Source organism: Lutzomyia longipalpis, chromosome 1 (genome assembly GCF_024334085.1).
Source record: "Lutzomyia longipalpis isolate SR_M1_2022 chromosome 1, ASM2433408v1".
Classification (NCBI taxonomy): Eukaryota; Metazoa; Arthropoda; class Insecta; order Diptera; family Psychodidae; genus Lutzomyia; species Lutzomyia longipalpis.
Genome location: NC_074707.1, coordinates 8560132 through 8573987, shown reverse-complemented (window position 1 = coordinate 8573987; position 13856 = coordinate 8560132). Strand labels below are relative to the sequence as shown.

At 36.5% G+C, this 13856-nt stretch overlaps 1 protein-coding gene and 1 long non-coding RNA gene across 2 annotated transcripts; both read right to left on the bottom strand.

The window, feature by feature from the left end:
- Positions 1-3271: 3271 nt before the first annotated feature.
- LOC129787308 (uncharacterized) lies at positions 3272-4532 on the bottom strand. Its single transcript, XR_008750219.1, has 4 exons — positions 4420-4532; positions 4085-4335; positions 3873-3986; positions 3272-3794 (listed from the first exon to the last, which is right to left on the bottom strand). It is a non-coding gene; the product is annotated as an uncharacterized LOC129787308 (long non-coding RNA).
- A 567-nt stretch (positions 4533-5099) lies between these two features.
- On the bottom strand, positions 5100-10157 carry LOC129786896 (odorant receptor 22c). The gene is made up of 7 exons (XM_055822149.1): positions 9915-10157; positions 9641-9824; positions 8783-8970; positions 7469-7677; positions 7259-7357; positions 6036-6188; positions 5100-5938 (listed from the first exon to the last, which is right to left on the bottom strand). The coding sequence occupies exons 1-7, from the start codon at positions 10144-10146 to the stop codon at positions 5888-5890; spliced, it is 1116 nt and encodes a 371-aa protein (XP_055678124.1). The 5' UTR covers positions 10147-10157; the 3' UTR covers positions 5100-5887.
- Between the last annotated feature and the right edge of the window lie 3699 nt (positions 10158-13856).

The following is a 13856-nucleotide window of genomic DNA, read 5'->3' as shown; positions in this document are numbered from 1 at the left end:
CGCCATAGAATTAAAATCTATTTAACATTTCGTGATAATTTCTACATCTGTGTGTAGGCAAGTTCTATTACTTCAAGATCGTCGAAAGAAAACTTGGAATAATATTTTCTTTTGTGAGACAATGAAGGTCAAACTTTTGAGGTTAGAAACCTCGATCTTCCAAGTGTTAAAGATATAAATTGGTCACTAAAATGCATCTCTTAAGCTCAATAAGTTTAACTTCACTATACTTTAAAAAAGAAATCAAACAGAATAAAAATTTCTATCAAAACTTAATCATAAAATTACTAGTGAGCATAAGATTCAAGATGGCGTCTTTATAAAAATTCTAGACCCAAAAAAATTACTAAAATATACCCCAGAAATCTCAATTTTGGCTCTTTAAATACTCAATTTTGGTAAGAAAAGCATCAAAGTGAATTTTCCCTAAAAAAAGAACATTTTGGGCATCAATACAGATGCCGCATCCTTCAGCATGTCGGCCAAATTTGCGTGGTGTTGCATTGAGATGACCTCCTGGGCCGCAACATTATCGCATGTCGTTGGAATTGTGTGAATAAATTTACATAATTTGGCTGCAGTGATTACCCAACAGTGGACGCGTGAGGCGAATTAACTTTCTCGCACCACGGGGTTTGTGGGGGTGGGATGATCATTGGCCGTTGCTGTGTGGGTGTGTGCGTGGGGGTGAAGATGGTGCAGCTGCGGGTGGCACATGACCCCGTCCGGCGAGATTAAAAGCAACGTGTGTGTGTGCCTGGTCCCGGGTGCTTCCTGCATCGTCATCAGTTGGTTTGGAGAGCTGACGCATGGGAAATCAAGGTGGATGTGTCGTGTGCGAAATAGCCAACAGTCGTGTTGTATTTAAATTTATTTAAATCAAATTACTAACAAGGGATTTAACTCAATCTGCGGATTTATCTACACGAAAGAGAGATCTGAGGATTTGCAGATTCATCAATTGCAACCATTGCAACATTGCAAAGTGAAAAAGAGATCGATGTTTGTGATGTCATTCAGTGTGAATTAAATTCTGATTAAGATTAAATGTTGTCTTAAGAAATAAATTGAATTTTGAGCTGATTCTGTTACCTTTTAAGGAATAACTCTGATTATCTCTGATGAATTGTCATAAAAATGTCCTAAAGTCCTAAAAAGAAATATTCACGAATTATCTCAAAGTTATATTGATATATTGAGGCTAAGCGGTAGATTTTTGGTATTCCGGAATTAATCTTATAGGTTTTTGACAATTTGTTTTTACCTTTAATCGTATTTTTGAAGGAAAATTACTTTTCTAGGTCTCTTCAGATAATTTTCTGACTATTTTCCTGAACAACAAATTCTTTGTTTTTCTTTTCTAGAACGACAATAGAACGATTTTAAAACACCCAACTGTTAAAATCTTACAGCAACTTTTCAGTTGGGGAAATCATCTGAATTGATGGAACCCGTAATAATAAAAAAAAAACTTTTCAGTTGTTACCAAAGATAAGAAAAGATTTTATCAGAATCTACGCCTAAATTAAGAGTTTTAACTTGTGATTTTGGTGTGACTCCTTCAAGAAGTTCATTGAAAAAAATTAATTTTCCTTCTTTATTTCTCTTAAACATCAAAGGAAAACATGTTTTTTTCTTTCGAATTCTACGTCCAATATTTTCTTAATAATTTCAATTATTCTATTAATATCGACTAACAGAATTCAAAATGATTTAGATTATTTTTTAATCGTCTAAATTTTCCATTTTTCACGAGTATTTGAGCACTCTTCGTTCTCATAAACATCAAAATATTCTCTATCTGAAAGAAATCAAGTTTAACGTTTAATTTTTCATTTTATTCTGCATTTAACAAGTGAAATACAGTGTTTTATATTAAATGCAATTTTTACTAAATAATTATTTATTTTTCTTGTGGTTCTTAATTTCAAGCTGAATGCTTTCTTCTTGTTTTCTTCTGCATAATCCAGTGGAGATTTTATTGTGGGAAAAGAAATGAAAATCTCTTGCCTTAAGCTGAGTATATTGTTTGATGTACAGTGAATGTTCTACATAACGAACAGTTTATGTGCACTTTATGAAGAATTCTCTCAAATTGGAACAATTCAAGTGATAAAATAATTGAAGGGAATTTTATTACTTTATTTTCAAAGGCTATAAAAGTGGGATCATTTCTGAGAAAATTGTGATTTGAAAACCCAATAAATCTGCTTAAAGGTCCGTTCTTCAATGATTTAAAAAAAAAAAAAATGAACGTTTTTCAATTAAAGGGAATTTTTTCCATATTTTCTGCATTAAGACCACATAACGTATTTCTGAAAATTTGAAAGAGAAACAAGTGCTTCGGCAAAGAAGAAAAACCTCGTTGTGTGGGACAGAGTTGATTCATCCTCCGTGAAGGATGTTTGTTGCAAAAGCATATAAATTGTGTTCTGTGGGAAAAAGAAAGAAGAAAGAATTTATTAATTTCTGCAGCAATCTACTCGTCATTGTGCAATTCTCCTTTCTTATCCGCCAAAAGCACCAAGCGAATATCCTTTCCCACTCAGCGAAAAACGTGGGCATATTCACCACAAATGGGGGTGAAATGCACCACGAAAACGAACAAATTGAACTAACCCCTATTTGTGGTGCAACGTGGTTAATATCGCCACATTTCACCACACGTGGTTTTTGGACACAGCTTTACGAAAAAGTTCAAAACTTTGAAAGTTGAAAGTTCAAAAAAGCGTCACATATTTAACCACGCAAACTGGTTCCTGTGGTCATATGCACCACGAATGATCACGAATTGTGCTTCAAAACTTTCCAATTTAACCCATATTTGTGGCGCTATTCACCACGATCGTGGTGCTCTTTCTGAAAATTAACCCTTATTTGTGGTTCCATTCGCCACGAATGTGGTGCAGACGCATAAAATTAACCCCGGTTCGTGGCGTCATTCGCCACGATCGTGATGCTGCCGCTGAAAATTAACCCCTATTCGCGGTGCCATTCACCACGTTCGTGGTGCAGACGCAGAAAATTAACCCCCGTTCGTGGTGATATTCGCCACGATTGTGGTGCTGCCGCAGAAAATCAACCCCCGTTCGTGGTACACAAAATTAAAAAAATTTTTTTTTTTCATTTTTGTTTTATTTTATTTCAATACATATAACAGTACAATAAATATACATACATAAATTATCATTATTACAAATTATTATTTGTTATAAATACAGATATTTTTTTATTATTATAAAAAGTAATATTAAGTCTATTTTGTAAAGTACTATGATATTACAACAGACGCAAATGCTAATAAATATTATGTTAATCACAATAGATTATCGTGATAGTTGGTGGTATTCTGCGATACAGAACGTTTCAAAATTAAGATAGAAATCAAAAACTTACGTTATTTTACGTGAAATCAATACATTTCAGATTGTAATTTAATTATGGCTCTACCTCAGAATAGATAATCTTGGAATATATTCAACTCCTAAAATCAGAAAAATGGGCCTTAAATTTAGGAAATTTTCTTGAAACATTATAAGTACGTAATCTTGGGTATTCTTTATTTTGATTTTAATTTTTATCTGAAAATACCACCAATATATTTCTCGTTTCTTAAGTTAATTTACAAAAAAAATGCCACTAAAATACATACAATACTCACAAAAGATCTTCTCCTTGCTTAAGACTGTTACTGTGGAGACTTCTGTCTTCTGGGATAACTCGAACTATGTCACCTCCTCCTTAAATACATCCAGCATAAACAATCACAGCTAATAAACTTTACGTTTCTTGAACTGCAAAATAATAACATTTTTAATAAAAATATAGAATTTTTCTTGCTTTTACAATTGATAAATAAATAATTAACTCACCTCGCTTGACTTTTGGCGTGCTGGTCATTTGATTTCAATAGAATTTAATTTTTTCCTCGTTTTTTTATTGATAAAGATTCCATCCATTTAGATGATTTCCCTCGTTTTTTGGCACTAAAAATACAAAATATTCAAATTTATTTTAATAAAGTATACTTTATGTGTACCTACCTATAGTTTAGTAGTAAAATATGTATAAAGTAGATACTTACTTACGGCTCCGTGAATGATGCACTAACTGATGAGTTCCGTTTGAGGACGAATCTAGGAGTTGAAGTGCCTTTACGGAGAACCGGATATCTCGGCATCGATGAGACTTCGCTGGCTTGGTCACGTCCATTTGGATGCCGACTAAATGCCCAAGAAACTGCTAATTTTTGAATCGGAAAGGGCGAGAGTGAGAGGTCGTCTTCAAAAGAGATGCAAGGTATTATTCGATGAAGTTTTAAAAAATGGGGCGCTTCTGGAATGAGGTATAGATAAATATAGACACGAATGGAGAGATTTCATGAATTAGACCACATAAAAAGAAAAAGGATATATTTACCTATTTGTTTACAGATGCATAGTATTACTTAATTTTTTGTAATTAATTTTAGATCACATAATTTATAAAACTATGGTCTTCCTCTCATTCTTACCACTCCAACGATCTCAAGAAAACTAAAAGATGAGTGAGAAACTCTGAACTGAATACCATAGACCGAGCTCTGGACGGTATTAGAGTGAGGACGCACGAGAAAAAAAAAGGGACCCGTGCAAACAAACATTTTATTGCATATCATAAAAATATTCCTTGCACAAAATTTTCTACTGCGGACCACATGTTTCTTAAAAACATTTTTCTTGGAAAAGTGTGTCATCATGGGTGCATTTTTTCATTTAAACTTCTATAATTAATTAATCAAAGCCTATAAATAATTAATCATTAATTAAAGAAATTTGGATAAATTACACCAAAAAAGGGACAGTTTAAATATTACAGACCCGTTGTAAAAAAAATTAACAAAATTTAATATCAAACGAAAGTATAATAATAAAATCGCAATAAACAATTATATAAAAATAATATTAAAAAAAATTAATTAAACCAAATAAATATTATAAGTTTGTAATTTATTATTCAATAATTATAAAATCATTAATTATAAAAATAATTAAAAATATTTCTCTAACAATTATTATTTGTACATATTTTCACCACGATCGTGGCGAATGGTACCGCGAATAGGGGTTGATTTTCTGCGTTTGTACCTACTGTGACTGTAGCGATGTGGTACAATGAAGTGAAAAAAAATTAAGTTCACACTCTTGTACCACGATCGTGGACAAATGCACCACGAAGTGGGGTTGATTTTCTTTGCAAAAGATGATAATAAAAAATGAGGCATCACGTAAAACCATCGTGTGAGCATATGCACCCCAAGTGTGGGTTAAATTTTTGAGGTCCATATAACTTACAGATCCATAATACCTCGTTTAACCACACATGGGCAAATGCACCACTGATTGTGGGTTAAATTTTTGAGGCAATAGAAATTCTTACGTCACAAATACCACGTAGGATCACGCGTGAGCTAATGCACCACGAACATGGTTGATTTCCAGAGCTTGTGATCATACGAGGTGAATAGTACCACAAGTACCATATTTCATGGGTTAATTTTTCGAGGATAAAGCTCTTCAGTGATTTTTACACACATTTTGAAAGTTGTACCACGATTTGATGTGAATATGCCCACGTTTCGTGGTTCTTCTCGATCGTGGTGATATGCACCACGGGGGTTAACTTGCGTGGTACGTGGTTTTCGCTGAGTGCACAGTGTGCTTAATGCACCAAATTGGTGGATATTAAGGCTCTGGCGGAGCTCTTGCCGCACTCCATCATTTTAATTTGATGGCATTGTGTAGAAAATCTTATTTTCCATCATCATCATTACCATTGTCGACGGGAGTTGGGTGGAACATTGAGTTTTGTGAAACACGTGCGCGTGCTGCAGCTACTCTCTCTCTCTTCAGAGGAATGTTTTAAGGAGAGCAATGTAGGAACCAGCAGTGCGTAGAATCTGTGGAAAAAACGAGAAAGTTTTTGAAGAAAAACATTTTGAATTTTCAAAGTGGATGGGATGCTTCTTTATTTTATGTTTTAAAATTCTCACGCACTGTTGCGAATGTTGGGAGGCAGGCCTGGAAGAAGGGCACAAACACCCCACTCTCCTTCTGGGCCCGCATCATCAGCATCAACAGCAGACGCCGGACGTCCTTATTGGATTTGTGCCACTCAAAGAAGTACGCTGAGTTGCAGATCTCACTGCTCTAATTTTGTGTATCGTCGTCCATTGTTTGGCGCAAAGGCGGGATGAGATGCGGGGGCGGAGGAGAAGGAGGAGGAAGAAAAAAAAGGATATCAGACACAGAGTCTAACGATGCCAAATATTCATTTGCAACTACTCCGATGATGAATATTGCCCCATTAGTTGGCCCTTCGTTCCATCCCCAATTTGCTCCTCAATGCTCTCAATATGGAATCTCTTCCATTTTTTTGCTCTCTCCCTTGGAAAGAGGTCATTGCTTATGTAATTGAGTGGGAAATTATTTTGTCGAGTTTTATTCTTTGTTAGGAAAATAAAATGCTTTAGTTTGAAAACTTATTGTTTTTATTATGAAACAAAGTAAAAGTTAAAAAAAAATAAAATTGTAAGTTTCTACTAAATTAAGAGAAACGTTCTATGAAATTTTTAACTGACTATTATGTGAGATTTTTATTAAAGAAAGATCGAAAAGTTCTCAGTTTTATTTATTTGTTGCCTAAATGGCCATTCAGGATTTTCATAAAAATAACTTTCCACTCAATTTTAATAGGTTTATAAATTTAAAGTTTATGTAAGTTCTGACTTTACTGTAAGGCAATTTTGATTTAATCCTCTCGGTTAAAACATGAAAAATTCGTTGTTATAATTCAACCTCACTGAATCTTAAATCGCTAGAAAATATTTAAGAAAAAGCGCCAACACCAATTTTAAAAATTAAAGCAAATATTGGGCCTTATTCAACAACCAAGAAACCCTTGAAATTCGCTTGAAATCTTGAAATTTCAGTACAAAATTCAAGGATGTCAAGAGTTTCTTGGTCGCTGAATGAGTCCCATTAGTCAAATTTTGAAAATATAGAAATATTCGTAAAACTCGTAAAAAGAATAAAAAATTCTTATAAGAAACTAAAAAGATTTTAAACACACTCAGAAGTGACTCCAAAAGAATCACTGAAATCATAACTTATCCCTCCATTATAGGGAATATCTTTTTACCCAGATAGGCCATAGCTTATACGCTCAAACATTGAATTCAAGAGGGAAAAAGAATAAAATGGGAGAAAAAATAACTCACAGAAGTTGAGATAGAAGTCCCGCCAATGGAATAGAGAAAGAGCTGAGTTGTGGCTGCGCCAATGTAATTTGCATAGAGGAACACCGTAATCCCCGAAGACTGTTTCTCAGAAAATTAAAGAAGAAAAAAAGAATTTATGAAAAATGGGTTCTAATTGTTGCTTTCCCTCTCTCTTTAATTTTTTGCAGAAGATGAGAAAAGTGTACTCACCAGGATGAGATTGACAGAGCTGAAGCAAATGACAAAAGCAGCTGAGATGAAGTGCATGAGAACGCTTGGCTTGAAGATCTCCACCATCTCTTCGCAGAGGCTGATCGTGACAATTTGACGACGTACGTAGGACCGTAGGCGTCGGTAGATGACCTCATTTTGCTCCTTCGTGAACTCATCGTCTGTAGAGCTCTGGGTCAGTAGGGGGGCTGAGAATAAAAAAAATTATCGAAATGACCATTTGGGTGGGTCAACCGCCTCTGGGGAGTGATTTGGGTGCACATGGCGTGGAAGTTGTGTCAATAATTGCAATTGCCAACAAAGTGTGGGGTGTATCAACATTAAATGGGCAACAGCAGTCGACAACTAATTCCCCGGGTAATCCCTCCGCTGGGGGGCTTCTGCGTGTGGCAGTGTGGGTGCGATACCAGCTATTTTATGTCTTGCAAGGGGCGAATAAATGAACAGACTTAAATTTCATTTTTTTTATATTTTTGAGGAATTTAATTTTAATAAATATTGGAAAAAGGATTTTTGTCTTGATTATTTTATTTTGATTGAATTAATTGATTTGAAATTTTAAAGAAAAGTGGAGACGCCGGGTACTATTAAGTATTTTCAACCCTTGGAGGATTTTGCTGGCTAAAGTGGCCAATTCGGTTTTTTTTTCAATCGCCACAGGATTAAAATCTATTTAACATTTTCTATTTAACTTTAAAAAATGTTTTATTTTGATAGAAAATGAAGGTCAAACTTTTGAGGTTAGAAACCTCGATCCTTTAAGTGTTAAAAGCGTTCAAATCAAATGAAATAGGGGCGTGGTTTAAACGTGATTTTTTGAAGCTTCTTCGTTTGTTTTTTTATGTAAAATAAAAATCTGTCTTTCTGTTCTTAAATGATAAGCTGCTAAAATTATTTCATGAGAGCTTTTTCAAAAAAGCTTCGAAATTAATAAACTCCTTTTCCTTAATATGTACAATGGGCCTAATTCAGCGACCAAGAAACCCTTGAAATCTTTGAATTTTGTACTAAAATTTCAAGATTTCAAGCGAATTTCAAGGGTTTATTGGTCGCTGAATAAGGTCCAATATTGGGGTTTTTTCGTTGGAATTTAGTTTTTCCTTTTTTTTAGGTACTATAAAAATCGAATAAATTAAAAATAAATAAATAAAATTTTCCAATCAATAAATGCTCAATTTTTTCAATTACAAACCCCTTTTGGTTTTCAATGAAATAAGGTAGGATGCGGGGGTGGGAATTTTTAGTGCTGTGCGTATGTACAATGTGTATAGAAAATTGCGGCAATCAACGCACCAATCTCCCGATCAACGAGTGTGTTAATGTTGGCCTGAATGATCTGGAACTGGCCCGAAATGTGGAGGCACAACCCGACAAAGAGCCCATCCAATCCAACGATGCCAGCGATGGTGATGTAGCCGGAATACGAGAGTATTATGTAGGTTATTTCGTACACGGGACTCTTGTACGGGTCAAAGGGAAACCTATAAAATTACAATAAATTAACGTTTTGTTTTTTTTATTCTTCATCGTTCCACGTTGGTCTATTCTGACCCACTCTGTAGCCTCGGGAAAGCTCTTCCATTTTCCCATTGATGGCCATTCGAGGTAATTACATGCGCGAGGATGTTTTCTTCTCAAAATGGATTTTTTTCCTCGCACAGGGCTATTCTGTGGGTTTGTTCATGAAGTTGAGAAAAAGGAAAAAAAAGGATTTTTTATTTCGGGAGTTAATATAAAATGCTTTTGGGGAGAACCCTATTTGAGGGATAAAAATCCTCACACCTCCAATTAATTTCACTTCTTCTACGTGAATTCTGACCATGTGGATTAGAGGGTTTTCCATCTTCTTGGTTGTACTATGTCAACAGGGAATGCTCATTTTTTTTGCCTTTTTCTCTCTTCTTGCTAATTCCTCTCAAGTTGCTTCAGCATCTTTTACTGCCTCCTTTTGCTAGATAACAAAGAAAAAATGCTGTGCACAGAAGCAATTCATTTTAAGTGGTTTTTGATGACTTTTCCCCCCATCCACCTTGGGGGTCATCTCGTTCTTTTGCAAAGCTCGCGAGTTTTCTCTATTGTGGGTACACAACGCGATGGGAGGGCATGAGGGGGGAAGTGATTTAAATCACTTGGGTGAGATTTAAGACTTACACAGATTTAAATGGCAACTCCCGCACATATTCTGTCCCACTGTAGGTATCCACGAAGTACTTGCCAATGGGGATGGCAACGTAGGAGAAGCACGTGACATTTGTGAGGAATGCCAAGCAGAGAGTAATGTTCCTGCCGAAATGTGAAATGCGAGCATTTATTGCCACATTCTCTTCAATGGTCTCTGTTTGCATCGTGAAAAAAAAAAAGGATTCATGAGCTAATTAAAATAAAATCTTAACAGGACAGCTTTCATGGCTCTTGTGAGACTTGCCTGAGAGATAGAGATCATGCAGCGTGTCCAGGCACTTCTGTACCCTCCGACGACGTGCCATCAACATCAGAATCTTCATAATCGTCACCATTTTTGTGCTCGATGGGCAGAAACTATCACAAACAAGGGGCAAATTATCGATATTTGCAATGCCAAATGCAATTTCCGCCACCGTAGCCACGGATAAGATGATCAAATTTGCAATTGTATGCACCAGGGCGGTGCGGGTCATGAACTCCTCACTCGGCCATAGCCCAACGAAGCGTAGGGCAATTTTTTCTATTTGAAAAAATTTCTTCTCGCTCACACTCATTTTTTTTCACGCACGATGCGGGGATTTTTAAAGTCTCAATTAGCGTTAATTTTATCACCCTCAAACTGCAACGGTGCACTACGAAAAAAACTGCAATCACGGGGATGGCTTTTGAAACTGACGCTTCATAATTGGGGATAAATGACTTTATATACTACCACCCCCAGCGTATGGGGAAGAATTGCGGCGGAAATGCTTTGGTGGCGACTTTTTTATTTAATTGATTTTAATGAGCTTGAAGGAAAATTGTTCTGGACTTTAAATAGATTAGAAAAAATTAGAAGAAATCTTCTTCCTTTTCTATTTTTAGATTTTACGACTGTTGGATTCCTTCTGGATCTACATAGCCAAAAGAAAAACTGACGTGAGTTATAGTTGAATTACTATTCCATGTGATTTAAAATAAATTAGATTTTTACCTTAATTTCTCTCTCAAATCACTCAAAGAAATTAAAATTCAAACCATGGAAAATCCTCCGGCACAGGACACCCGTTTCATGGGCTTTCGAAAGGGCTGAGCATTGTGATCGTTCAGTCTCTGCACTATATATTCCAAATTAATTATTTCATAATTGGCTGAACATTAAACCATATTGTTTTTAACTCGCTTTCAGTGCAGCAAGCATCCGTTTCATTTTCCCACAATTACCCCCCATTAACATTTATGGTGGGAATTTTAATGTGCCCCCGCAGAGAGCTTTTAAAATGCTAAAGTCGCAATTAAATTGGAGCTTGATCACTGTTATTTGAGCTTGTGGGTGGGCTCTTTTGTGAATGGGTGCAAAAAAATCCACCCCTTTCGGTCCTTGAATTTCTTGTTTTTTTTTTCCACTCATCCCTACACTTGATAGCTCTGTACCCTCTTGACCTGTGAATGTGGAGGGCAAAGGACAAAAAAATGCGATAAAATGGGTAAAATGTGGGAATTAGTACTGTGCATTTTCTAAAATCGAGAAACTTTACAAATATGCTAACAATTGGGTGTTTATGTTGCTCGGTGTACCCATATTTGGGGCCTCTGGGGGTTTTTCTATCGCTTCTGCATTCCAAAAGCAAAAGTAGATTCATTCTGGACTATGTGGAGCACTATTTCAAGGGAAATCGATACAAGAGATGCTATCTTCTGTGGTATAAATTCTTTTTGAACAATGTGTTTCCCATAAACTATATATACACTAAAAAGGCATTCTCCCCTTGTACACAAATTTCCTCATCACAATATTATTGTTCCACCTCCTACACAAAACCTGCATGTGTGTGTGTGTGAGATTTGTAGTAAAAGCACTTTGGATTTATTGGGTATGGTTTTTGTAGCAAAAAAAAAAAAGCTCAAACAAAGATAAATTCTTGCCTCAGGGTGGCTTAAGTTCAATTTTATGGAGCTTCCTGTTAAAGGATTTCAGAGTCATTTGAACGATTTTTTTATCCGTGGTAGGTAATTATGGAAATTTATGGTGCTTTAGAAGTTTTTGATTCATTTAAATACCTCTTTGAATCGTTTTAATTAAGCTTTGATTTGTTTTGTTGGAGTTAAAAACATCAAGGAGCTTTCTGACTGTGGAGGCGCCTGGTTATATTGTGAGAATTATGAAAAATTATTCTTTTCAGTTTAAATAGCACAAAAAGAATTTTTTTAAAAGAAAAATTTAACTTATTCTTTTTATTTTCTTCAAAGCTTTTTCATTTTCTTGTAAAGAAATAATTAACAAAATTCATTTCCACATAATTCCAAAGATGGAGGCGCCTGGTGTTTTAGCTTTGCAATCAAACCGTTTCCCATTTTTTCTTATTAATGAACAATATCTTTGGAATTTTCCAAAAATTTCCACAATGACTTTTATTCCCGGAAAAGCCTTTCTTCACAGCAATATTGGGGTGTGAACTGAAAAATCGATTTGTTCTCTTGCAAGTAATTTAAATGTCTGTCTCCCTGCGGTACGGGCGGTAGGTCTCCCACCTCCACAATCCCCCCATTGCTTCCCATCAAATGGTTTCTGTGCTGAGGAGAGTGAGTGTAAAATATTCAGTGAGGAAAATGGGTGAAAGAGCCAGGGAGTAAACAGACTGAGAGGGAAATAAAACAAAATAAAATACCAAGGGGAATGGGCTGACTTCCCAACTCTCAGGCCCGCGGGGCTCTCGGGAGGTCTGTCTGCTGTGAAATGCTATATACTCGGATGGGGCACAATTTAAAGCGGGTACGGGGGGTGATAGAGGAGGTGGGGGTGTATGTGGAACGACCGCGAAATGTAAATTTCATTCTCTGTGTGGCTTTTTTGTGCAAATCGATTCCGAATATTGGCACTCGCCGCAATGAGAGGTTTGGGGTTGAGCTGGGGCGATGCGAGGAGGGCAATCCCGATTCGTGCTATAAATATTGCCTTAATATGCTTGCTGGTTCGTACCTGGGCCGTGGATGCGGTGCCACCCGCGCACTCCATCATCCCAACACTGCCCTCCAATATGGTGCACCCCTGAATGCTCTCTCACTCCCCAAACGATTCCTTTCCTTGTGCCGCACACGGATAATTTACTCGAGTAGTACCTCTTGCAAACTTGAGTGGAAATGCAAACGTTGCGGAATCGCACCATCCGTTCGCTACCACCCCCTCCCACCCCGCCGATATGGTAATCACGTCCCAAAGAATGCATTCTCAAGGTATCGACGGTGGATTTTTGTCCAATTTGATTTATGACATTCCAAAAACTCCACCACAAAAAGCCACCTCCGCATTAAATCTCTGTCTTGGCATCCCACCTATATTTCCATGATAAGGGGCGACGGAGAGATCGTGCTGGGGCAAAAGGAGACGGAGAAAAGACGCTCGAGGAAATATTTAAATTTATTCAATTTCTTCTGCACAAGTTTTTGCACTATAGTACATTTTTGCAGCTTTTTTTTGCACAAAGTTGCCAATTTTTGCAAAGTTTTATATTTATTTATTTTTTTTTTGAAAATCGTTTGATTTTTTGGGTTCAATTTTTGTGAACTATATATATATATATATCGTATGGCACTAGTACGGCACTAATAAATAAACACGAAATCACAATTCTACAATTGCACGTCCAGGTTTTGGAGCCACAAAATGGAGTCTCCTGTCAGGTTATTTAAAACATGAATTCCTTCATCAAACTTCCGATTAGGGCATTCATCCAGGATGTGTTGAATAGTTTGAGAAGGACAACCACAGTCGCATGCCTCGCTCGTAGCCATACCCCATTTGAAAAGGGTGGATGCGCTGCGGCCGCAGTTACACCGAATTCTATTAAGAATTGTCCATTCTCTTCTAGTTAAGCTGAAGCCCTTCGGTCGTTTGGTGGGGTCGGAAATTAAAAATGAATTTGCTGCCTGGGCTTTCTGCCACTCAATCTTCCACCTATCTCCGATATCAAAAGACTCATCATGAAGCTTTTTTGCGGAGCTCCAAAAGGGTTTTCGTGATTTTAATCTTAAGTTAGGAGCATCATTAACGATGTCCCTTAAAAGAGTATCGGAGTCTTTTAGTTTCTCCCATCTCTGGACCACGGTTTGAGCCCTTCTAAGATGGGGAGGAGGAATATTAGAGAGGACAGGGAGCCAGGGAGTCTTAGTTGGCTTCAGTGTACCCGAGATTGCTCGCATGGTG